The sequence below is a fragment of the Lissotriton helveticus genome, chromosome 7 (assembly GCF_964261635.1).
Source record: "Lissotriton helveticus chromosome 7, aLisHel1.1, whole genome shotgun sequence".
In the NCBI taxonomy this organism is placed as follows: Eukaryota; Metazoa; Chordata; class Amphibia; order Caudata; family Salamandridae; genus Lissotriton; species Lissotriton helveticus.
The window spans coordinates 1709222508-1709247517 of NC_136068.1; the positions used below are offsets into that span (position 1 = coordinate 1709222508).

Here is a 25010-nt window from a genome sequence, read left to right on the forward strand (position 1 = left end):
CAATTTCAGAAACATTTGTGCCACTATTTCGTCTGGAAAAGTGGTAGAATCAGTAATCCATCGGACTGCTGATCGGGCTAGTTCTTGTTCATGCATGGTACTTAACTCACTGTAACCGATTCGTGATTTCAGAATGTGATCGGTAGCTTGGAATACTTGTTCTAGGGAACCTTGTTCTGGTACTGAATGATGGAAAATTGACTTGTGTTCTAGGCGTAAATGGCGATCTGGAAATCTAGATTTTCCTACATACGCTATTCTGGCGGTATTCTCGTCGTCTTCCTCTTCAGGATCAGAGTGACTTTCTTTCTCGCTTACTTGTGCTGCTTTACGTTGTTCGTGTATCTTTATTATTTCTCTACGGATTTTCTTGTACATACTCTCCATGGCACTAATGGTATTGTGCTTACCCTCGGCTATATTATCACTCCACTTTGTCAGGGTTTTCATTTCGGCCGGATCTTTAGACGGGTAATCTTGTTCTCTTATTAGACAGTTAATTAAAAACTTTAATATCATACGCTGGATCTCAGCTTTCCTTTGAGACATGGCATCACTAATACTTTCTGGATCATCCCCTGTACGGATGAAACGATATATTCTGTCTAGATCCTCTTTCATATTGGGTAGGGTGACTAGATACTCGGTCACCCTCCTTACGCGTACTGAATATAAAACCATATTATTCTCGCCTGGGACTGGATCATAGGCACATTCGCCAAGGGCTTGCCTGATTTCTGCAACAGACTTATTACTCTTGGGAGTACGCTGTGATGCTTGAGCATGTAATTCGAGTGCTGATAAACGCTTGCGTGGCGGTGGGGTTTGAGGAGGACCTCCTCCTGCGGCCCCTAGACTAGAATCATCGACTGATATTCTTCGTGTCGGAGCGGGAAATTGAAATGCTGGCTGGACCGGGGGTACCGTAGCAGGTACTGCATGGGGTGCCCCGGTGTCTGGAGAAGCAGGATGTGCCTGATTTACAGGGACTGGCGGAGCGCGAACAGGATCTGCATATTCAGGGACTGTGTCGTCCAGATAGGACGAAATAAAAATATCAGCTGCGGTCGGTTTGTGACGTAGCTTGGTCGGAACTAGTGGTGGCGGGAAATTACTGGATGCCTCTGGGGTCGCTTTTGGCAAGCCCTCGGCAAGAAGAGGATACATACCCTTAATAAGGGCATGCCTCTGTCTGTCTGACTGTTCGGCTTTGACTTGTTCACCTATCTCGATTAATTCTTTTTCTTGGGCTCGCTCTAAGGATTCTCTACTTAATTCTGACTTTCTGATTTCTTTTTCAGTTCTTTTATGAGCTTCTTTACGCCATAACTCGATGGCATCTTTCTGTGACTGTCTGGCTTTCTTTTTCCATAATGCCTCTTCTACTCGCATGATGCATTCGGCATCCCATGTACCCGATACGGGCCATCTATACTTTTCTTCTAACTGTTTGGTATACTCTACCCATAAATCTAGATACAATATGGCGCTTATGCCATGTTTCTGATACATAAAGTGACCTGGACTGTCCCTCGGCGGGACGGGAACTGCTGCTTCCAGCAGACCCTTTCTAGTTTTTAACTGACGTAACTTGGAAAATATGGGCATGACTGAACTGTAATCTAGACACAATATAATACACAATGAACACGATACTTATACCCCATTCATACCACGACATTAAAATACATGAAAAACATTAAAAAAATAACAGTTCGAACAGAATACTACCTGGAAATACTGAGAACAGAACACATAAATTTTCTCGAGAACAGAAACTGACTAGAACAGAAACTAGATGCACTGCTGAAACAGTACGGAACTTACCGGTCTCATAAAGAGACACGTCAGGACCCGCATCCACCGAAGTGGACACTTCGTTTGTGGGACTGTGTACCACCAACCCACAGACCAGAGTCAATTAGATTGACCCTGTCTAGATACCACCCCAGTAACGGTACTCACCGGGCAGCAAGAACGGAAGGCCTCAGACTGGACTGGACTGCTACGACGACGGACGACGAACTTCGGACTTCGGACTTCAGTTACGGGTGGACCTCCGGATACCTCGGACCTTGGACTCTTGGCTTGGGCTCTGGTCGGGACTCGCCGCGTTCCTCCACCGTCTCGTCTGGATGCTGGACCGCCTCCTCCGTCTCCTCCGTGGGCCTGAGGGATACTTGAGCAGAAATATCTGCCACTGCGCAGAAGAGTTCCGTCACGACTGCAGAGGGTCAGGGGGTCGGCGTGGCTTCACCGACGCGTGGGGAAAGGGCAAGTCCCTATTCGGGCGCCATTATGTGGTAAATAAATAAATAATACCCTATTTTTGACTAGACATATATCATAACAGATAGCTCAATAAATAAGAGTCAAGATTCGAGGTAGTAGGAGTTTTGCAGGTTTAATACAGCATAGGGACAGGAACAGGACAACCTGCATGGGAATAGGATGACAGGGCCCAGCAGCTGCTGGGGCTGGATCTGGGATGAGCGCGCTGGCTTTCAATAACAATACATGAGCATATATACATAACGCAAACACATAGCATTACATTGCAGTAGGCGTAGCAGTGGGTGGAGCAGAAGACGTGACGCGTAGCAGTCGCGAAAGATAAGGGGGAAGAGAGGTGTAACTGGGCGTATACATAGACATGTGATGCAAACGTAACAGAATATGTCATGAATGGGGCGGAAACCATGGAGGGGGCTACCTGAGGAGCCGGGACCTCTAACCTAGTGGTGCGCGCAAACTGGCAATGACGTATCACTAGGAGAAGCTGGGGGCTATGAACTCTGTGCTAGGAGCAGAGACTGAAGTCTGGAGGGTCGGAGCGACATGTACCTAAACAGTATCTAGTATCTGATGTTTAGAGAACATGTTGATATAAACCATAAGTCAAGAGGGGAAAGGCTAACTTGATTCTAAGACTGGACCATGCATTATTCTACATGTAGTGCGTGATGAAGAATATTAAATGACCATTGAATGCAGTATTTCTCTAACGTGGAGACGTGAAGGCTAGACAATGACGGAAACTATTGATGCAGTTCAGTAGCTTAGGAATGCAGAGAAGGAGGACTGAACTGATAACTGGAATCATAACATACTCTTGGCAGACTCAGAGACTGAGCCAGGCTGGGCCGGGCACTGCGAGGCAGGAAGTAAGTGAAGGGTCGAGGATACAGGTGGGGGCTGTATCCCTCCTCAGCGAGGTTTCAGGAGACAGGAGCTGAATCTGGTGTCCAGGCCCTTTTGAGGCCTAGAAACGGGGACTTTATAATAGAATAACGTGCACACTGAGAAACGTGGCAACGTAGCTTTACATAGGCCTGATATTCGTAGTATTCACGAGGACTGGAAACTGGCATACTAGAGGGGGACACAACTGTAATTGCGTCATTAATCAGACATGGGGAATACATATGCATATTTAATCATGCACACATAACATATGATGGATGACACGTAGGGACACAGAACATGGCAAAATTTACTTTTCCACAAAAGTTAACTCCATCCGCACACCCTACTACACACACACCTGTCATTTGTGAAAGAGGTCTGAAAGGAGAAGTCAGTCCCTCTCTACAGACTACTATGCATACCCGTTATCTGGGAGAGAGGTCTGAAAGGAGTTGCCAGTCCCACTACACACCCTACTACATACACCAGTTATGCAAGAGAGGCGTCTCAGCTAAGTCAGTCCTGCACACGCCTTACGATGCGTAGTTATTTGAGAGAGAAGTTTGAAAGCTGAAGGTCGTCCCTCCTCATTCTCCAGTGTGCAGTATGCACAGACATTTTTCAACAAATGGTTTTTAGTGGCGAGGCTAGTGCTTCACATGTACTACTATCTCCCTCCAATTGTGTTGCAATCTCACATGAGAAAAGTGCAAGCTTCAGTGTTTCTCAAATTATTAAACAAAGAATCTGGAATATGTTAATATAAGCCCTAGTATTTTATGAACCTTAGTGTACATATACTTTAGTCTTATGAGATGTTTGAGTGGTGATATTGCTATTTCTAGAGTGAAACGCCATGCTCAGTATTGGCAAAGGTGCCTCAAGAGGAATGATTTACTTTATAAACTTTTATAAAATCAGGTATGGTGGCATGTTATAATTCATTTGCGCAAAAAATACACTGGGTGAGGATGTGGAATTTTTCTAGGGAAAGGAATAACAAGTTAGTGGTACACTACATATTAATATGTGAGTGTGGTTAAAAGCTCTCAGCATTGCTGTGGGGGAGGCGGGGGAGCGGAGCGCATTCCTTTGAAGGCAGATGCGGGGGCGGGGGAGCGGCAGCCCTCGAAGTGTGATGGTGGTTTGTGACGTGGCTGGTTTGTGCACGCGCCTTTCTCACATGAACTGTGGCTAATCCGCCCTTGGCAGACTTTTTGGATCACTTACTAGATATCTCGACAAAACAAGCATTGCTAAAGCAATGCTTTAAGTCGAGACCTAAAAACGCAGTGGCATAAAGCAGGGTAGGAAGCGGGAGGCGCCACAGCTAACCCAGACAGACGCGATACCTGGGTGGTGTGTGGGTCAGACAGACAAGTCAGCCCCAGTGCGTTGGTAGTAGAGCACAGGGTTCCTCGCCGATTAGGATAAGGGAGGAAGATAACTGGCATTGCGCAGAGGGGGAGCGGGGGAGAGCATTCCTTTGAAGTCTGAAGCTCTAGCTGTGGCGGGTCTGATGCATGTGACAAATGGTGGTTTGTGAGGTGGGGGGAGAGCGGAAGGGATTCCTTGGGAGAAAATGGGTGCAAGGCTACGCGCGTCTCACACGACTAGATAACATGAACTGCATGTGAAGTCTGGTGCTGCGAGGCTGATGGGTTTGACGAATGGGAGCGAGGCTGATGGGTTTTGTGCACGCGCGTCTCACGTGGAGCACCTCCATCGTAGCAAAATGTAAAAAATAAAACTCAGGAGGTTAACAACATCCACGAAACCAACAGAGTCCTGAAAACTGTCTGAGCCCTCAGCTCATCCGGCTGCTGAGGCGTTAAATAAAAATTTGGGAAAAAACCTTGTAAGGAAAAACATCACATAGGAAAACAGTAGCACATAATAACCCAATCCTGTGTATCAAAGAACAGTACACATGAATACAATAACATCATGTAAGGAAAACCATAGTGCATAATCCCCAAATCCTGTAGGTTAAATACCACTACACATGAATACAATTTAATATGAGGGAGGTTGGGGGTCGTGGCTTGAGCAGCCATCATGGCGGGAGTGCTCTAAGTGAGCTATACTCTTTTCCCCGTTTATCCGGCTATTATTCTAAGATGAGCCCTGCTGTGTGCCCGCAGAGTCCCTTCCCGTGCTTAATGACTGCCCCGCTGTGCCTGAAGGAGAAGGCACCACTGCAAACAGCATTGTGGCAGGACTGGGGCCCCCATCTACAATGGCTGGGAGTTAGGCTACGGCCTGAGAGGCAAGGCTGCTGGCGCTAAGCTGCTGACATCCGGTGCTGAGAGGTGAGGAGGTGGAGCTGATTCCCGGCAGCACACTGCAGAGTGGTGATCTAGTGGACCATGGACTGTGATGCACTGTGGTGCCGTGACACCCCTGGCAGCCCCCATGAAGCTGCGGGGTGGTGCGATGCGGGTGTGTGGTGGGAGCCAAGTGTGGAGCATTCGGACGCGCTGTGCTTCTACCGTCTAGTACAAACTGCCAAAGGGGCCTGACGTAGGTGCTGTTGGGGCTGCTTGTGCTGCTGTACCCATGGACACTGCATGACGCTGGGAAACGGGCCCGTATCTTCTTGAGTGCCTTGACATTAGCTGTGCTGGTACTAGGTTGGCATGCTGACTTTAACTGGGATTGCCCACCCCACCACCTGTGCCACTTGGCTCAAAGCAGCACCGGCCCTACTTTTCTATGCACAGATCGGGAAGAAAATAAAAGTGAGCGGCTGCGCTTGTGAGATAGCACGGAAGAAAATGAAAGTGACGCGGCCATGGGGAAAAAAATAAAAGTGAGCGGGAAGTGATCGTAGGGATGCGGTGCACGTAAGAAAAATTAAACAGACGGCACGAAATAAAATGAAACTGACGCGGCCGCGGGAAAAACAAGGAACACGAAGCAGGGGCAAGTGCTAAATGTTAAATTAAGGGAAAAGAAAGGAAGACGGGGAGTATGGGGGCAGACAAGAGATAGTGGAAAAAGAAAAGGCAAAACAAAACAAGCTCTTGGCATTTCTGTGGGGGAGGCGGGGGAGCGGAGCGCATTCCTTTGAAGACAGATGTGGAGGGCGGGGGAGTGGCAGCCCTCGAAGTGTGTTGAGGCACAGACAAATGGTGGTTTGTGACGTGGCTGGTTTGTGCACACGCCTTTCTCACATGAACTGTGGCTAATCCGCACTTGGCAGACTTTTCGGATCGCTTACTAGATATCTCGACAAAACAAGCATTGCTAAAGCAATGCTTTAAGTTGAGACCTAAAAACCACTATGTGCTAAAAAAAAGAAATTCCGAATGTGCTAAAGAACAATCTACCTGCACCCTTCACTCTGTGGTGAAAACTTTACAGATAGCTCATCTATTCTAGAAAAACTAGTGCACATGCATTTTTAGTTGCTGGTACACACAGTCTTCTAGGTTAAGTATAAATTATCATGCTGACAAGATTCTGTCTAATAACTCAAGGCAGCTTACAAAAGTTAGTATCCACTACATAGAATCTTTCTCCTGTAGGAAACTTTTTCTGTAAAATCAAAAACTTGTCTGAAGCATAATGAACACGAGTCAACTGTCACCTGCACACAGAGTCACTCAAAATAAAAAAAGTATAACATGTTAAATACCTCTACACAGCAATGGTGTATTACGAGCACATGCATTTTGTAAGCACTTACACCCATTGGCTGAATACAATCTGTGGAAAATTAGGTAGCAAAGTATTATGACAGCTACCTGTCACTATGTAAACTATAATAGAAACTAGCACACTAATTGGATGATGTTATCAGTGATGTCATTTGAGATGCCATCAGTGATATCATAGAACATGTCATAAGTGATGTTGTATGTGAGATCATAAGCAGTGCATGGCAGGGGTGTACGTTATAGTTAATGTTGCTAACTATAATTGGTGATTTTTTTTTTTTTTTAGTTCAATACATTGATGTTGTCACTGAGAAATTCACATAGCCATAACACAACCTTAACGTTTGTTTTTTTCCAGTGTATTTCTAAGTTTTTTTTTTAACTAAAACAAATCATTTTATTACACTTAATTAGAACAATACTTCAGCTTTGTTTTTTTCTAGTGAATACACACACATCTATCTAGCTATCTATTTATCAATCTATCTATATATATTCCATATATAGATATATATATCCGCAGTGCGGCACATGGTGATGCGGGACACTGCCAACCGTCTGACTGCCAGGTGGCACTCAGGCACCATCTGTAATTCTATACAACACTCCCTCTCATAAGACGTGGCCAGTACTCCTCTTCAAATGTAATACCCATTAAATGTTCATCAGAAACCAACTTATTTCGAATCTCAAGCTAGTTATTGTCAAGTTAACGGTTCACAAATCACAAACACAAATACGAACATTTATACATAACATAAAAATAAAAAATGACTTAATATTTTTTTTTACTTAGTTAAAAAGTGAGTTATGTTTGAAGCTCAAACATGTAAAACCACTGAAATTCATCAGTTATGTTGAAGTATGCATACAACACACATCATAAGTCATTCCTTATGTCTTATTTTTATAATGATCTTCATAATTGTCAGTCCTTGATACACATTGCCGTGCGAGGCCTAAGAGCAGGGCCTTTGGCCATCTGCATTGTGGTATATGACCAGGCCCTGCTGCCAAATTGCCATGGCCACCCAAACCATGCTATGCATGGAGTTTGGCTGTGCTCTGCGAGGACTGGCTGGTGGGCTAGGCCTTGCGCTCACCTACCGTTATCACCCAAACCTCACTACAAAGCTTCCCATGTACACATTCTGCGCATTCCTTAGCCCAGGCCCTGTGCTCACCCACCTTCGACTGTATGCAGCATGGTTTGGGTGCAGGGCTTGCCTGGACTTCCACCAGGCTTAATTTGCTAGCTAACAAATGTCACACATGTAAACAGAACAACATAAAAATGATTAGTCAATAATTCTGTAGTTGCCCTCCCATATTTCTTTGCCTCCTGACGGATCTGCACCAAACTTGACATAAGCAACAGTAAACTAAACCTGTGTCTGCAAACTTTTGTGTGGGGACATCAAACTGTGGCAAACTATTAGCTAATGAGCACTTCTTTCATCATGCTTGAAGTCCCCTCCCCTTTCATAGGCCTGCATGAAATTGAGAAAACCAACCGTAGGCCAAATGTGCTAAGTCTCTGCCACATTTCGTGCAGATCCATCAGAATGTGCCAAAGTATTAATAAATCAAATATTTTTACCCCTTTTTAACGCCTCACCCCCACAAATATATAATACCTGTACTAGGCGTACCCTGATAACTGTCTTCCACATTTGATACAGATTCCTTACACCGTGGTAAAGTTATAAGCAGTTTTATTGCCCCACTCTTTACTTTGCCCCCGCTTGACAGATTGGCACAAAACTTGATACCCAATACAAATGTAAACTTTCCAAGCAACTTGCAAATTTTTTGCATATTCATCACACAGTGCAGATGTTATTAGCAAATTAACACTTTTTGCCCCCTTTTAGTTGCTATCCCCTATAGAGTTTTGCAAACTTCAAATTCTTAAAGAATGTTAAGCATGCTAAGTCCCTGCCAAATGTTGTGCAGATCCATCAAACAAGGCCAAAGAAAGTTATTAGTAAATCAAAAATAATTTTGATTGCCCTATCTGTAAATCTGTCCTTGAGACTGAAGTTTTGCGACATCTAATATACCTGCATTGGATATCACTTTCTTAAATACTAGACATATAGAACTCAGATTGACCAAACAGCGTCAGAGTTATAAGCAAAAGAAAATTTTAATTACCGCCACTGTTCCCTCTAGGGTGCTCGTGCGCACCTCCCCTGACATTATCGCGCACTACCTCGCGTGGAGCGCGCACACAGGACGTCACTAGAGAGAGTCGCGCCGCTGGCCGCTTTAAAGAGGCGAGCGGCGCGAACATGAGGCACTTTTCCTGGCGGTGGCGGCGGAGCGGGCGTGAGGAGTGCAGGTAAGGAGGCGGGGGGCTGGTGGGGCTTGTGGCGCTTGCGGCTATGTGGGAGCGCGGAGGAGACTGTGGCCTTTTGTTTAAGTATTGCTGTTAATCAGAGCCCCATTCACGGGCTCCGATTAACAGCAATACTTAAACAAACGGCCACAGTCTGCCCCGTGCTTTACTTACAAAAGCGTCGAGACAGTTTCCAAACACAGCGTGTGCTAAAGTACGCGCTGTGTTTGGAAACTGACTACGCTTTTGTTAGTAAAGCGCGAAGCAGACTGTGGCCAGTCAGGGGGGCGGGCCGCAGGGGGCACAGCGGCTGGGGAAACGAGCGGAACAGAAGGCAAAAGGGGCACAAAAACTAGGAACAAAACGAGTGGCACAGGGGGCAGAAGGGCACAAAAAAAGAGTGGCACAGAGGGCAGAAGAGCACACAAAACGAGGGGAAAACGAAGTGGAACAGAGGGCAGAAAGGCACAAAAAACGATTGGAACAGAGGGCAGAAGGGCACAAAAAACAAGTGGAACAGAGGGCAGAAGGGCATAAAAAACGAGGTGAAAACAAAGTGGAACAGAGGGCAGAAAGTCACAAAAAACGAGTGGAACAGAGGGCAGAAAGGCACAAACAACGAGGGAAATACGAGTGGAACAGAAGGCAAAAGGGCACAAGAACGAGTGGCACAGAGGACAGAAAGGCACAAAAAACGAGTGGAACAGAGGGCAGAAAGGCACAAAAAACGAGTGGAACAGAGGGCAAAAGGGCACAAAAAACAAGTGGATCAGAAGGCAAAAGGGGCACAAAACCGAGTGGCACAGAGGGCAGACAGGCACAAAAAACTAATGGCACAGAGGCAAAATACAGAATACAGAAATATAGGAGAAGCTAAGAACAGAAGGCAGAACGTGCAGAGAGGCACGGGGGCAGAAGAGGGGAACAGAAGGGAAAACTGGGCAGCGACACGGGCAGCGAGGGGTACAGAAGGAAAGACCGGGCAGAGAGAGCACGGGGACAGCGAGGGGAACAGAGGGAAGAAAAAGGGGCACAGACCACGTACAGGCAGCGGGGAACATAGACAACAGCAGTCAGAGAAACAACAATGAAAATAAAGGCAATACAATAAAACTGCCCTGAAGACCCTTATTGTGGCTCTGTATATGTGAAAATGCACCATCTTTTCACTTTTTAAAGTAAACGTTTTGAGTGCCATTTGGCACCGCAGACACGCGCGGTTTGGTCACTGGCGCACATAGCCACGGTTGCAGCGCACAGAGACCCTCCACTGCCGCACACAGAGGAAAAAAATTAGAGGGAACATTGATTACCTCCGCCCTTTTTATCTAGATCCCATTTTATGAATTGCCACAAAACTTGACCTACCAATAGAAAAATAATCCAACAGAGCGTCTGCCCAATTTTATGCATATTCATCACATATACAAACCTATTAGCAAATTATCACTGTTTGCGCCCCTTCACAGATATGCACACATTTGAAAATACCAATAATAATCTGTAAATCCTGAAGTGCAGATTTCTAAAGACATCCCACAATGAAGAGCAGGAGAGAACAGAACTGAACCATATCTTCAAAGAACTGGTGGAGTTCAGCTCTTTCCTAGGCCTGGACCACTTTGTGCTGTGTAGAGCCAATTCAGGCCCCCCGTCACCATAGTACAAGGGTGTCTGCTTTAAGGTCAGTACAGTTTAAGTGCAGGAAGGTGTCCCTTCCTGCACAACAACTAGCCTAGGAGGCGTTTTCATCTTTCTAGGTGTGCTGCAGAATGCAGTGCACATGAAAAGAGGAAATAACTAAGCGAAATCAAGATATTTCTCCTTGTTACGCAAACCTCAGGCAGGAGTGTAATTTTGGTGCGACCCCATATATACAACTCTTTGTAAATATGGATTTGTGTCAGAATCCATGGGTGGATGCACAGGAACCCCATGCACCACCCATGGAACAACTCCCGGACGTAAAGTAGCAAAATGTACTGCAGTGTGCAGTTTCTTCTTTTTTTTTTTCAACAAAGCAGAGCAATCAGCATTTAACTTGATTTGTCTATACCAAAATGGATTTTGCATCAGGTCTGCATAAAAAAGTGCTGCAACCTGGTGGAAAATCTTTGAGAATCTGGGCCCTAGCGTCTGCCATATTTTAGCTGCATTTGTGAAATGGTGCCAAAGTTAAAAGCACAGGCATCCCACATTTGCTTTAGCAGCAGAACACCTGGGGTGATGGGGAGATGCGCTAAATTTGTTAAAATTTTAAAACAGCAACTCTTGCAACTAAAGGCTACAGTACATCAGGAACAAAGACATACTTTAATTAATGAATTCGCCTTGCAAACTGGGACACCCTTGCAATAGCTAGCTAAGAAGCTTGTCTACTGAATAACTGAGTGAATTTTATAGCTTTTTGTTACATTGCACTTTAATTTCAGACAGTCTTTTCCATTTACTGAGATATGGTATTTGTAATGCTTTTGCAGATAAACAACAAAGAAGTATTATTATTATAAATAGTCACCACAATGCACAAATGCACTTTATGTGTGAAGAAAATGCATGCAATCTAAGAACGTTTAAAACTAAGAACGGAGTGTGTGTATACCTTGCTCATCTTTGCACAAGGAAAGTATTAGGCTGGTATCTAGAAGGAAACTTGTGTGGCAGTTCTAGATAGCGCAATGCACTTTGTACCCCTTACAAAGCAAGCAAGTGTATACTTTGCTAATTTTGCACACAGTATCACACAGTATCAACTTTGTATTTTTGCAGACTAAACCTCATTTTGTGGTAGTTCTAAATAGCATAATGCACTTTAAATTCCTCATTAACCAGGCCAGTGTATACTTTGCTCATTTTGAACACTGAATAAACTCCCTATCACTGTACATTGATCACTAACTTCAGATGTAATGTGTATTTTAATCTATTTTATGAATAACATCTGATTTTTCTAGCTTCGGCTAGCTTCATGTATTTTCTGTTCCTAAATAATGTAAAATGCTCAGACTGTTCGATTATAAGGAATTAATGCTTAGCGTGATGTTAATCAAGTCTGTTTTAAGGTTTTACGACTTAACAACTACTGCCTAAACCACGACTTCCTCAACAACGAAAGCTAAACAGCAAACTGTCCTTAACCACTACTTTTTTAACAACTACTTCCTAAATAACGATTTTTAACAGATTTATTTTTCCATTACCAATTAAAGCCATTATGTTAATTTTAATAAACACATAACAAGCTGTGTTCTTCATGGAGCACAATAAAGCAGAGTGAAGCACAATGATACCTTTATTTTTAAAAGAGATGATTGCTTAAATCAAAAAAATAATTCAATTGAAAAACATACTTCTTAATACGTTGAAAGACAAGAAAAGTGTGTTAATTCACCCTGCGCCACAAAATTTTAAGTCCATTATCTATTTTATATCAGCTGTCTGTAATGAATAATAAAATGGAGGAATAACGAGTATTAAATTACTTCCCATACCCACTACCACAATCCACTTTAGATTCTATGGCAAAGGTTAATAATATATGTTTCAAAAAAGATTGACCTACCTGAAAATGCAAGTAAATTCCAAAAGAAGCAATTCCCACGTCGTGCAAGCAATCTTGAAAAATGAAAACTGCATCCAAACACTCTTTTTAACTCCTGTTAAATTGTTTGCAGGAATTCCTTTCAAAAGGCATGGATTGCGTAAATTAATCTTTATTTTAAAAATAGTGCCTTCTCCAAATAATGTGAGGCAAGTTCCCGTTTTTATAATGTTCAGTTCAGAGAAGAGAGGGGCGGAGAAAAGCGACGTCATGTTTAGTGAGGCAGAGAGAAGAGACGTGCATATCATTCTTACTCGTTCCAAAACAAGACGTCAGCCTTCAAAACAAAGTGTTTTAGAGGACAAGGGGAACCCAACGGATAGCTAAGAACCATGGGTATAACTATGTTATAAAGACAAAGGCTCCTAGCTCATTCAAGATCAACAAAATACAATATAGACCACAATGGAGTACTATATGCAAAAAATCCTTGCCCAGCCGGACAAGGGATTTATTTGTAGACAAATGTCAGATAAACATTATATTCCTACAGGAGTAGCATGACACAAGCCTGTGCCGTACTAGAGAGGAGAGAAACAAGATAGGAAAAGGTGAAAGGGTGTTTTCAGGCAAGAAAGAAGAGCAAAAACAGGGCACTGTAAGTCGATTTGCAGATTAATGACAGTGTCACCTTGAGTGAAGCACACATTTACATTTACAATAAATTATGCGTATGCCCACTCATGGGTGTCGACGTTTCGATCCCTTATGCTCCGTTAATTGGTTGGGATCATCATCAGGACTAAACAGTTAGATTTGCCTGAACATAATGTAGCCTCTGTCAGTAGGCTGTGGTCATAAAATGAGGAGACCACCGTCAGAACGGGATTCTGACTGAGGCGCACAGGGGGCGCCGGGGGATTCAGCTTAAGGCGTGCAACCGGGCCGTGGGTTGCTAAGAGATATGCTCCTTATTAATTTCATAAGGCTCAGCAATGTTTAAATTGGAGGGATCCTGGTCAGTTGTAATTCCGCCTCATGTGGCGTGCTTGTTTGTGGAATCACAAACACCGGTATTTCAAGATTGTGGGAGTGGGGCTCGAATGCCGGATACTCGCTAACCCGGTAATGGGGTAATGGATCGCAAGTCACGGTGGAACTTGCGTGTGACCAGGATACTCGGACTTGATGCCGGCTTCAAATCCGAGTATCCTGGTTACACGCAAGTACCACCGTGACTTGCGATCCATTACCCCATTACCGGGTTAGCGAGTATCCGGCATTCGAGCCCCACTCCCACAATCTTGAAATACCGGTGTTTGTGATTCCACAAACAAGCACGCCACATGAGGCGGAATTACAACTGACCAGGATCCCTCCAATTTAAACATTGCTGAGCCTTATGAAATTAATAAGGAGCATATCTCTTAGCAACCCACGGCCCGGTTGCACGCCTTAAGCTGAATCCCCCGGCGCCCCCTGTGCGCCTCAGTCAGAATCCCGTTCTGACGGTGGTCTCCTCATTTTATGACCACAGCCTACTGACAGAGGCTACATTATGTTCAGGCAAATCTAACTGTTTAGTCCTGATGATGATCCCAACCAATTAACGGAGCATAAGGGATCGAAACGTCGACACCCATGAGTGGGCATACGCATAATTTATTGTAAATGTAAATGTGTGCTTCACTCAAGGTGACACTGTCATTAATCTGCAAATCGACTTACAGTGCCCTGTTTTTGCTCTTCTTTCTTGCCTGAAAACACCCTTTCACCTTTTCCTATCTTGTTTCTCTCCTCTCTAGTACGGCACAGGCTTGTGTCATGCTACTCCTGTAGGAATATAATGTTTATCTGACATTTGTCTACAAATAAATCCCTTGTCCGGCTGGGCAAGGATTTTTTGCATATAGTACTCCATTGTGGTCTATATTGTATTTTGTTGATCTTGAATGAGCTAGGAGCCTTTGTCTTTATAACACATTCAAAACAAAGTGTATCCAGTTCCGGTCCACAGTGAAGAGTCGTGGTTCCGTACTTCGTGGTTCAGGTCATCGTTAAAGTGTCATTGTTCGATTTTAAGACTTCGTGGATAAAGTAAGTCGTTGTTAAAAATTCGTTGTTATGAAAATTGGTTTTATGACTTAACAACTACTGCCTAAACCACGACTTCCTCAACAACGAAAGCTAAACAACAAACTGTCCTTAACCACTACTTTTTTAACAACTACTTCCTAAACATTTTATGGTAACATTGTTATGATTTCAATGAACTAAACAATAAAATGATCACAACCTTTATAAGCAAATTAATAAATGGTTTTCAACTGACAAGATACAAATGTAAATGAGTGGTAAGCTTTTCAAGTCCACATGGGAACTTTCTAAAATGCTTACAGCTCAAAAACTACAGTGCAGATTTGAACCAAATAAAAAACATATAGGTTTCTGAACTTTTTTTCCAGTAGATGGATCTTCACTTAGTTTGACACATCAAAATTAATTGACTGGGTAAGTGAATTGATACGTTACACGTAAATTCATCCACAGGGTCTATTCAAAATTAAAAAAAACCTTTTCAATGGAAACTTTGTCTGAAACATTACCATGGTAGATTGCCAGAAGGTAGTTAAAGTTAGGACCAACTTTTCCCATAGAAGGAGGTTTTTTTGTTTGCTAATAACTTTAGCGCCGTTAGACAAATCTTCATTAAATTTTCCCAAACAAGTGCCCTACTTTGCCTAGATCTGCATGGAAGGTTTCAGTGTGATCCGTCAAGCAGGTGCTGAGAATTTATACCAAATTTTGCAGAAAGCCAGATCTTGGTCCAGAAATATCTCTTTTTCTAATTTGGTGTAAATCTGTTCAGTATTTTTGGAGTTATTAAAAAAAGAAGACATATGGAGATGTGGGTGGAGCCTCCACACAGATCTCATCATAAGATCTGACTAGCTGCTTTTATTTTGCTAATAACTTTGGTGCCGTTTGATGAATCGTCAAGAAATTTCCCAAAACAGTGCCTACTTTGCCTAGTTCTGCATGGAAGGTTTTGGTGTAATCCGTCGAGCGGTGCTGAGAAAAAGGAGTGGGGGGTAAAACGCTTTTTCACAGTGCAAAGTCTATGGGGATTTTGTATTTTTTTAACAGTAGTTCAGGATGAACTGCTGAATGAATTTACATCAAATTTGGCAGAAACCTAGATTTTAGCCCAGAAATATCTCCTTTTCTAATTTGGTGTAAATCTGTTAAGTGTTTTTGGAGTTATTAAAATAAAGAAGACATACAGAGTTGTGGGTGGAGCCTCCACACAGATCTCATGGTGAGATCTGACTGACTGCTTTTGTTTTGCTAATAACTGGTATCGTTTGAAGAATCTTCACGAAATGTTCCAAAAAAGCGCCCTACTTTGCCTAGTTCTGCACGGAAGGTTGCAATAAAACTCGTGAAGCAGGTGCTGAGAAAAATGGGAGTAGGGGCCCAAAATGCTTTTTCCACATGTAATGTCTATGGGGATTTTGCATTTATTTAATACGACTACAGCCCGAATTGCTGAACGTATTTTCACCAAATTTTGGCAGAAAGCTAATCCCCGCCGGGCAAATGTTGGTTGTATTAACGTATGGAAATTATATATTACTTTGCGGAAAGAAAAAAATAGAAATTCACTGACAAAAACAAAGGTTACAGGGACGTTTTAGTTAGGATGATGTTTTATCTACACAAACCATAGACATTCAGCAGTTATAGTTATACGTATAAGTACAAATATACCTTTGCCTTTAAGTAACTTTGGGCCATGAGTTATCATTTCGTAACATAAGCATAATGATAACTGATGAATTTCTATGGTTCTGTGTGGGTAAAACATCAATCTAACTTTAATGTCCCTGTAAACTTAGTTTTGTTCAGTATATATATATCAAGCTCTATGGTTGCCACACACTTGGGAAGCAATAACTTATGACACTCCCAAGATGGTCTGCCCAGATGAGACCGTGGATGTTGCATTCTGGGATTTGGAGTGTTCCTGATTAGTCCATCAATGGATGAACATGTCTTTACTGCGTCCCGTTTTGAAGTTCTGTATGATCCCCCACAAGCACGTCTGACCTCAATGCATGGCAGTTGCTCCACAATAAGGTAGGTAGATACCGTTCCTCATGACCCCCAATGTTCGCGGGGTGATGCTCTCCTGGCGGCTGTGTTGCCGCCTAAACATCAATCTCCATGGTTGCCAACCACTTGGGATGCCCTCGAGCAGCTGCGTAAGTGGCGTGGCACACAGTCGAGTAGTGGAGTATAGTAGAGTAGAGTGGAGTAGTGTGTCATAGAGTACAGTGGAGTAAAGTGGTGAAGTAGCGTAGAGGTAGTTGAGTAGTGTTTCTCAGAGTGGAGTAGAGTGTCAAAGAGTGGCACAGAGTTGAGTAGAGTATCGCACAGTGGCATAAAGTGGAGTAGAGGGTTACACAGAGGAGTGTAGGGGCGTACTGTGTAGTACAGTGGTATAGAGTGTACTAGAGCTTTCTATAGTGCACCTTGAAATAGAGTAGAGTGTGCTAGAGTGGAGCAACAGACATTGCAGTGCCGTACAGATCAAACAGTGCCATGGCATGGAGTACAGCATAGTGGAGTAAAGTGTTATAATGTTGAGGATCGTGTCGCACAGTGCAGTTATATGCAGTGTCATACAGTGAGGGAAACTATCATAGAATGGAGTAAAGTGGAGTGGCATGAGAGTGGAGTACACTGTTTTAAATTGGTGTGATTTTTAGTAGAATAGAGTGTGGCATGCAGTGTTGTACATTTGAGTGGGATACATTGCTCTTGAGTGGAGTAGTGCATTATGGAGTACAGTGGAGTCAATCATTTTGGCGTGGCCGAGAGAGTCATAGAGCCGAGTACTGTCTGGTATAGTGGCATAGAGTGGACTACAGTGTTGTATAGTGAAATAGACTGGAATGCAGTGTTGATCTGAGGAGTAGTGTTGGTTAACATTTGATAGAGTGCAGGGGCACTGAGTGGTGTACAGTGAAGTAGAGGTTTGCAGACCGAAGTAGACTCAGATGGCATGAACAAGAGTGTAGTATCGTACAGTGTTGTGCCAGAGAGTCGAAGAGCATTGGGCCATACAATGTCATGGCATAGAGTGTTGTGGTGTATAGCGTTGTGCTATACAGAGCAGTGGTGTACAGTGGAGTGGCATATAGTGGAATAGCATATAGTGGAATGGCATACAGTTGAGCATCGTACAGTGGAATGGTGTACAGTGGGGTAGCATACAGTGGAATGGCATAGAGTCAAGTGAAGTGGTGTATCCTCGACTGTAGTGGCGTACAGTGGAGTTGGGCACAGTGGACTAGGGTAGTGGAGTGCTATACAGTGTAACAGCATAGAGTGGAGTGGATTATAGTGGAATTGCATAGATTGGAGTGGAATAAAGTACAGTGATGTAGATTAGAATAGTGTAGAGTAAAGTAGTGTGCAGTGGAGTGGTGCTTAGTGGAGTGTCATAGAGTGTAATTAGATACATAGGAAAACCGTACAGTAGAGTTGGGTATAGTGCAGTGGCATATAGTGTAGTGGCGTAGAGTGAAGTGGCACACAGTTGAACTGTGTTGAGTGGTATAGAGTGTAGTGGCATACATTGGAATAGATACGAGTGATGGGGGGTACTGTGGAATGGCGTAGAGTAGAATAGCGTAGAGTGCACTGCGTACAGTGGTGTATAGTGGAGTGGCATACAGTGGAGTGGGGTATAGTGAAACAGCATAAAGTGGGGTGTCAGGAATAGTGTGCAGTGGAGTGGCATACAGTGGAAAAGTATAGAGTGGACTGGCATACAGTGGAACAGAGTGAAATGGCACACAGTGGAGTAGCGAAGACTAGAATAATACATTGGAGTAGAGTACGGTGTAGTGGCATACACTGGAGTGGAATTCAGTACAGTGGGGTAGAAGTGAAATAGCATAGAGTAGAGTGGCGGAGAGTGGAGTTGCATTCAGTGGAATAGAGTGGATTTGGAGTGCAATTCCACATAGCGGAATAGCATAAATTGGAGAGGAATACAGTACAGTGACAGAGTGGAATAGTGTAGAGTGGAGTAGCATACAGTGGGGTGGCATACGGTGTAGTGGCATACACTGGAGTGGCATTTAGTGGAGTGGGGTAGACGTTAAACAGCATAGAGTGGAGTTGCATACAGTGGAATAGCATAGAGTAGATTGGAATAGAGTAGAGTGACGTGAAGTGACTTACAGAGGAAAATTGTAGAGTGAAATGGTGTAGAGTGGAGTGGAGTACAGAGAAGTGCCAAAGAGTGGAGTAGTGTACAATGGAGTGAAACACAGTGGAATAGCTTGGAGTGATGTACAGTGGGGTGCCATATAGTAGAATAGCATAGAGTGGAGTGTTTAACAGCAAAGTCGCTTTGAGTGGAATAGCGTAATGTCGAGTATCTTACGGTGGAATGGCGTATAGTGGAGTGGGGTACAAAGGAATGACATATAGTGTAGTGTTGTAAAGTGTAGTTGGACACCGAGGAATTGCGTATGTTGGAGTGGGGAATAGTCCAGTGGTGTAAACTGTAGAGGCGTACGGTGGATTGGCATAGAGTGGACTGGCCTACAGTGGAATAGAGTGGAATGGAGTAGAATGGAGTGAAGTACAGTGGAGTAGTGTACAGGGGAATGGCATACAGTGGAGTGAGGTAGAGTGAAATGACATATAGTGGAGTGTTGTAGAGTGTAGTGGGACATAATTAAATAGAATATGGTGGAGTCTGGTACAGTGGCATACAGTGGAGTGATGTAGAGTGGAATAGCATACAACCAGACCCTCCAGTTTATCGCGATTTCGCGATTCACGAAAAAATCACGAAATCGGCAGATTACCGCGATGGCCGCGATAATAACCATATTGGCCGCGATATTTACAAGAAAGTGTCTCTACCGGGAGACAGCAAAACAAACAATGCCTTTTATTGGATGTGCGCCGCCCCTCCCCCCCCCACTCGTGTGTGTCAGCAGCTTCCCGGGACACACAGAGACAGTCAGTTTTTGAGCTGCCAGCCGCACCCGAGTACTTCATAGGTCATTAAAAGACCTTTCACTTGGCCTCCATTGGATTACCCGGGCTCACGGGGCATTCTTGCAGCAGACTTCTCAGGAAATGGGCTGCGCGCTCGAGCCGAGGGTTCTGTAAACAGGGGCTCAGCGGACTTTTCAGCTCTAGTCTGCAGCTGAACTTTTGATATAACCGAAGAGGGTTTTTCGCGCTGCTTTTTAAATATATCAACACTAGTGCATTTGTGTGCTTTAGACTTTTCACTGTACATAGCAAAACAAGAACAGACGCCTGACCACAGTAACATGATACATACAATGTAGGGATGTTTTTTATATTTCATACGGTCTTGTTGACCGCTATTTAAAATACAATATGATGACTGGAAGATAAGGTTCCTGAGACAGGGATGGGGCCACAGGAACACAGACTGCATGCCTCACGGGCTGTCGGCATAAATCCAACACTGGTGTAATCATTTAAACCTTGGCAACATAGTCATAGAATATATGTGTAACCAAGACAACACATTTCTTAAAGAGGGTGACATCACCACACCCATCCCCTAAAAGACTGATGTTGCCTCTAAGCATGGGCGGATTTTGCGGATTGGCAATCCGCGAATTAGCGTATTTACGGATTCGCAATCCGCGAAGATCCGCGAACTCTAGCGGATTTGCGGATTTTTCCGTTTTTTGTGTTGGCGCGTGTTCGCGCCGATTTTGGGACAAGTTCGCAATTGCGAACTTACTTTTCGGCTTGCAACGGCCGCGACTATGTTGTTTCTACGTCTGGTTTATCATCACAGGTTCACAGCACCCTCTGTTTCACCACTGCCACCCTCTGGGACACCCATGCCACCCTCTAGTACATCCTCACTGGCACCTATTAGGTTTATTTATCACTGTAGATTATGGTGGTTGAAAAAAGCAAGCACACCTGCCCTTCTTCAACTGCCATCAATTAATTTGTGTTTCATTAATGTGTCAGTAATTTTGAAAGTTCCAGTCTGGCTGGCACCTGCTTCCTTCCTTATCTGTAATTTGCTTTTTGTTGCAGTGAAATTTTTTTTTCACAGGACCTTTATGGTGCTATTCTATGAGCCTGCTGTTTGGGTCATAGCAGGGTCATAGAATAGTTGCAAACTCTGGAGGGGCCCATCAGGAAGCACTACCTTGAATGTTACTAATGTTAAGTTTGAACTTTTGCACCTGCTCATTGCTTTCAGTTTAGCTAAAATCGTTTTTTCTGCAATTTCGCGCGTTTTTTGGGGCGCGAATCCGTGCGAGATCGATTTCGGAAGCCGCGAATACGTGCGAATACAAAATTGTTTTTGTTGCGACGTGTATGTTCGCGTGATCTTGCGCGTGTTCGCGAGGCGCTTCTAGCTATACGTTTGCCAAGTTACCCTATCGGTCGTACACGGGCGCGGCCATCTTGTTGGCGTGACGTAATTCCGTTTCCGCCCGCTATGTGTAATCTTGCAAAGTGTGCTGCTCGCTAGTACAATTTCGCGCGTACTCGCAAGGAAAATCTCGCGCGAACTTACCCACGCGGTCGTGAACGGGCGCGGCCATCTTGTTTCTCATTCATTGCTATGGTTCTGGGCATGCTTTCTCTATCCTCTCTCAATCTCTGCCATCCTTTGCTTGTTTGAAGTTTTTTTGATCTAATTTTACTTATTATCTAACCCTCTATTTTTTTAGCTCTATATTTTTGTGTTTTCTGCAGCTTTTAGTTACTTTTAAACTACTTTTTTAAACTCTTTTCTTTTCTTCTTCACTATTCTATTTCTTCTTTATCATTTAAGTTTATTTCTGCCCAGACCATGGTAAAGGGAGCCGGGAAGCACCCTGAGAAGGGGAAGGGTCCCGCACCCCGTGCCCGGCTCCCGTGCGGGCGTTTAAGGGGGGAGCAAGTGGTCCCGAGGGAGATCTTCAGCGCGGAGGAAGTGGCGGCACTGATCTTCCACGTCCAGCGCCGCCTCCCCAAGACGATCCTGGGAGGCGGCAAGATCGCGACCGGCTATGGCATCCGGGAGCGCCGCCAGCGGTGGGAGAAGGTGTGCCGGGCCATGTACAAGATCTCTGGGGTCCGGCGCACATATAACCAGGCCACCCACCGCTGGACCGATGTCATGGACCGGGAGCGGGACTTGCTGGAACCGCTCGGCGTAGAGGTCCCCGGGCTTGGTGAGTAGTAGTAGTAGTACATTTACTACTCTGTTTTATCCTGCTCTGTTATTTGCAAATCTTTGTTCTTTACCAAGAGCAATAATGCTGCCGATTACATTGAGGTAAATTATATTTCAAAATCTTCTATGCATTTCATTTTCAGGTGCACTGCTCTCCTTCTCAGTAGCCTTGCTTGCTACTATGCTTCTTTGTTTTGTATGTTGTGTTCAGAAGCATTTCATTGGCCTGAGAAATTATGTATGAGTGTACTGTAAAGAAAAGAACTGCGTAATGCTAGACAGTAAGGGTCATATTTTCAATTACCGGCGCATCCCTGCAAAGTAGCAGGGATGCGGCAGTAATTGTGTGCCATGCCACCACCACCCATTGGCCCAAAACGTCACAGAAGCCTTACGCATCTGTGCCGTAAAGGCAGCGCATTGCTGGAGTTGCGTGCCAACGATGGCGCAGCTCCAGCAATGCTCTGGGGTACCCTATCTCCCCAATGATGCATCAAGCCGTACGTCGGCTTCAAGCGCGCAGGGTTTGAGTCATGCATCATTGTCCTAAAAGTGACTGATTGACATCTTGTAGATTTCCCTCAGCCACTTTTAGGATTCGTTCCTGCGCAGGTACGCCCTCCCTTGCGCCGGAACGCCCCCTGATGGCGCAGGGCTTTACAACGTGATGCATCGCCCATATGCCCATATGTGTTTTTTTTTTTAAATATATACGCCGCACCAACACCATGGCGAGTCTTTTGTTCTGCCGCTGCGTCAGAAAAGGCACGCAACAATGGAGGAAAATCAGCCGCAACTTCCGCAAGGGACTTATAAATCAGCCCCAACAGACTGAAGTCCAGTCCTTCCTTTAGACAGTCACATGGCTATCAGAAGAAATAGTGGCGGTGGTGGCGGGTGGATTGATAGTTTGAGTATTCACTGATCTGCAAGCAGGATGGACTTTGTCTGTCACGTGTTGCGCACTGCTGCCTGCAGTGCCAGGCCTAGGCAAACCTCTTTAGTAGTCTGTTTTTTGAGTTACATAGGAACTTTCTAAGTCAACGTTCCGCAAATCAGGCAATACGAATAACGTAGTATACCACATGAGATAGATCCCGTGGAATAGTTGTCTATCTATTTGCTATTTTTCCAAAATATGTTGTTATTGTTCTTTTCAAATGTTTGATTTGGTTGAAAAATCTCATCCATGTTTTCTGGTTTTTCTTTCTTTCATGTTGTACATCAGCTCCCCCCAAGGGCAAGAGGACACAGGAGGAGGGTGCTGAGGATGCAGGCCAGGATCGGGCAGGCGAGGGCTCCTTTGCTGGCCCCAGTAAGTTTACATTTTAATAAACAGTACCTATTTTTTCCTAGCGTTCCTCATTCGATTTTTTCTAAATCGTCTTTGATCTTCTTGTAGACTGGATATAAATTCTTATCCTGCCTCGAATATGACTCCCTGTGGTATTACTAGACTATTCTTATTAGTCTGTCTGTGTAGCTAACTAAGATTGGACATTTGGCAATTCCATTGGACTCCCATTATATTCAGCAATACCTCTATGCACTGTCTCCTTACTGACTAGATAGTGTGGCAGAGTCATTCAGCTCCCGAAGTCACCGATTATAGATCCCCAATGATCTCTAGATTATCGTACGCAGGACAAGAGAGTAGTACGGAGTCACAGCACAGTCAAGAAGTGTCAGAGGCACTCATGCTTGCAAAAATTCCAAAACCTTTAGCTCATCCACTCTAGTCTAGAGGAACAAAAACCACAGAGTCTATTTAAGTGTAAAAGCTTTATTAAAAGTAAACACATTTATTAAAATCTACTTTGTCATAAAACTATTTAACTGTAAACGGAAAAGTGGTTAGTGCTGACGATTAATTGGACACATTTCTTGTGGTCGAGCCGAACTCTCACCTAGTTTGAACTTGATCCTGGTCGTGTTCTTAGGACTCAGGAGTCAAGCTTCTGTCTGTTAGGAGAAAAAGTGGTGCGTGTTAAAAATCAAAAGCAAGCATTCATCAGTTGTGCATAAAAGTGCAGCAAGACAACAGCCTTCCCTGGAAAATGGGACATTTTTACTATGGAGTAGACAGTCACAAATTATTACATTGTATTCTGTTTTTTTAACATTTCTCCTAGACCAAATATTATATAGTAGTGAGTGGTGTATTCTAACATTCTTAAATGTACTTTGTAGGTGTAACATCTGGTGACGGGGCCAGCGCGGAGGTGGCTGTGTTGGACTTGGACTCGGAGGCCTCTGGGGAGGAGGCGGCGTTAGAAGAGCTGGTGGCCGTTCCTGTGGGGGATCAAACGGTGGTGGCGGAAACAGGTAAGCTATATATTCCTTACTTATTGAGATTGAAGACTGCATAGTGTGCTTTCTGCACGGGTGTATTACAATTACAAATCAACCAGGTAGTAGCCTCCTCGAAATGTACTTCGACTTAGCTGTGAAGTTTTTGGTGAGAAGAATCCCAATAAGTTCTTAGACGAACGTGATGGATGGGATGAACGAAAAGCGAAAGAAGGGTGTAAGTAAGTGGGACGCGAACTTGTATGATGGCTGGCAAAGAAGAACGATATGTGTTTGCTTGGACCCAGAGGTGGCTGGGAAGGAAAGAATATGGTATGGTGCATGGCTGGGTCAATGATGAAGCAAGGATGGGTGGAAGGACAGCAGCCTCGGTGGGTGAAACAGAAACTGTATGTGTGCGTATACTTTGACTGAATGGATGCCTGGAGCATGGTATTCTCTGACTCTTACATAGCACATGTGTATCTAGAGAGAGTAGATGGTCGCCAGGTGAAGTAAGTGTTACCTTGAAGAGCATGTACCACCGCACCCGCACGTCCGTCCCAGTGCAGGGAAGGCAAGGAAAAGAAATTGTAAATGTGTCCAATACTACCATGAATAGTAGCAGTACTTTGTATTGCGTTTGCATTCACAGCATATATCTGGTTATTACGGTGGACACTCCGTACCTCTCTTAATAACTTTAGTTTACTTGTAGTACGTCATTCATGTGTG

General features: G+C 44.1%; 1 protein-coding gene across 4 annotated transcripts in view; it reads right to left on the reverse strand.

Moving 5' to 3' along the window:
- The window catches only part of HCST (hematopoietic cell signal transducer), an 88472-nt gene that overhangs the window by 36253 nt on the left and 27209 nt on the right, over positions 1-25010 (reverse strand). The window contains exons 2-3 of one of the 4 annotated variants that reach the window (XM_078655393.1): positions 14713-14814; positions 13045-13067 (exon numbers count right to left, since the gene is read on the reverse strand). The exons of the other annotated variants lie outside the window; for them this stretch is intronic. Of the exons in view, the coding sequence (XP_078511519.1) occupies positions 13045-13067; positions 14713-14714 (25 nt within the window). The 5' untranslated portion in view covers positions 14715-14814. The remainder of the gene's footprint in view (positions 1-13044; positions 13068-14712; positions 14815-25010) is intronic. 4 annotated transcript variants of the gene reach the window in all.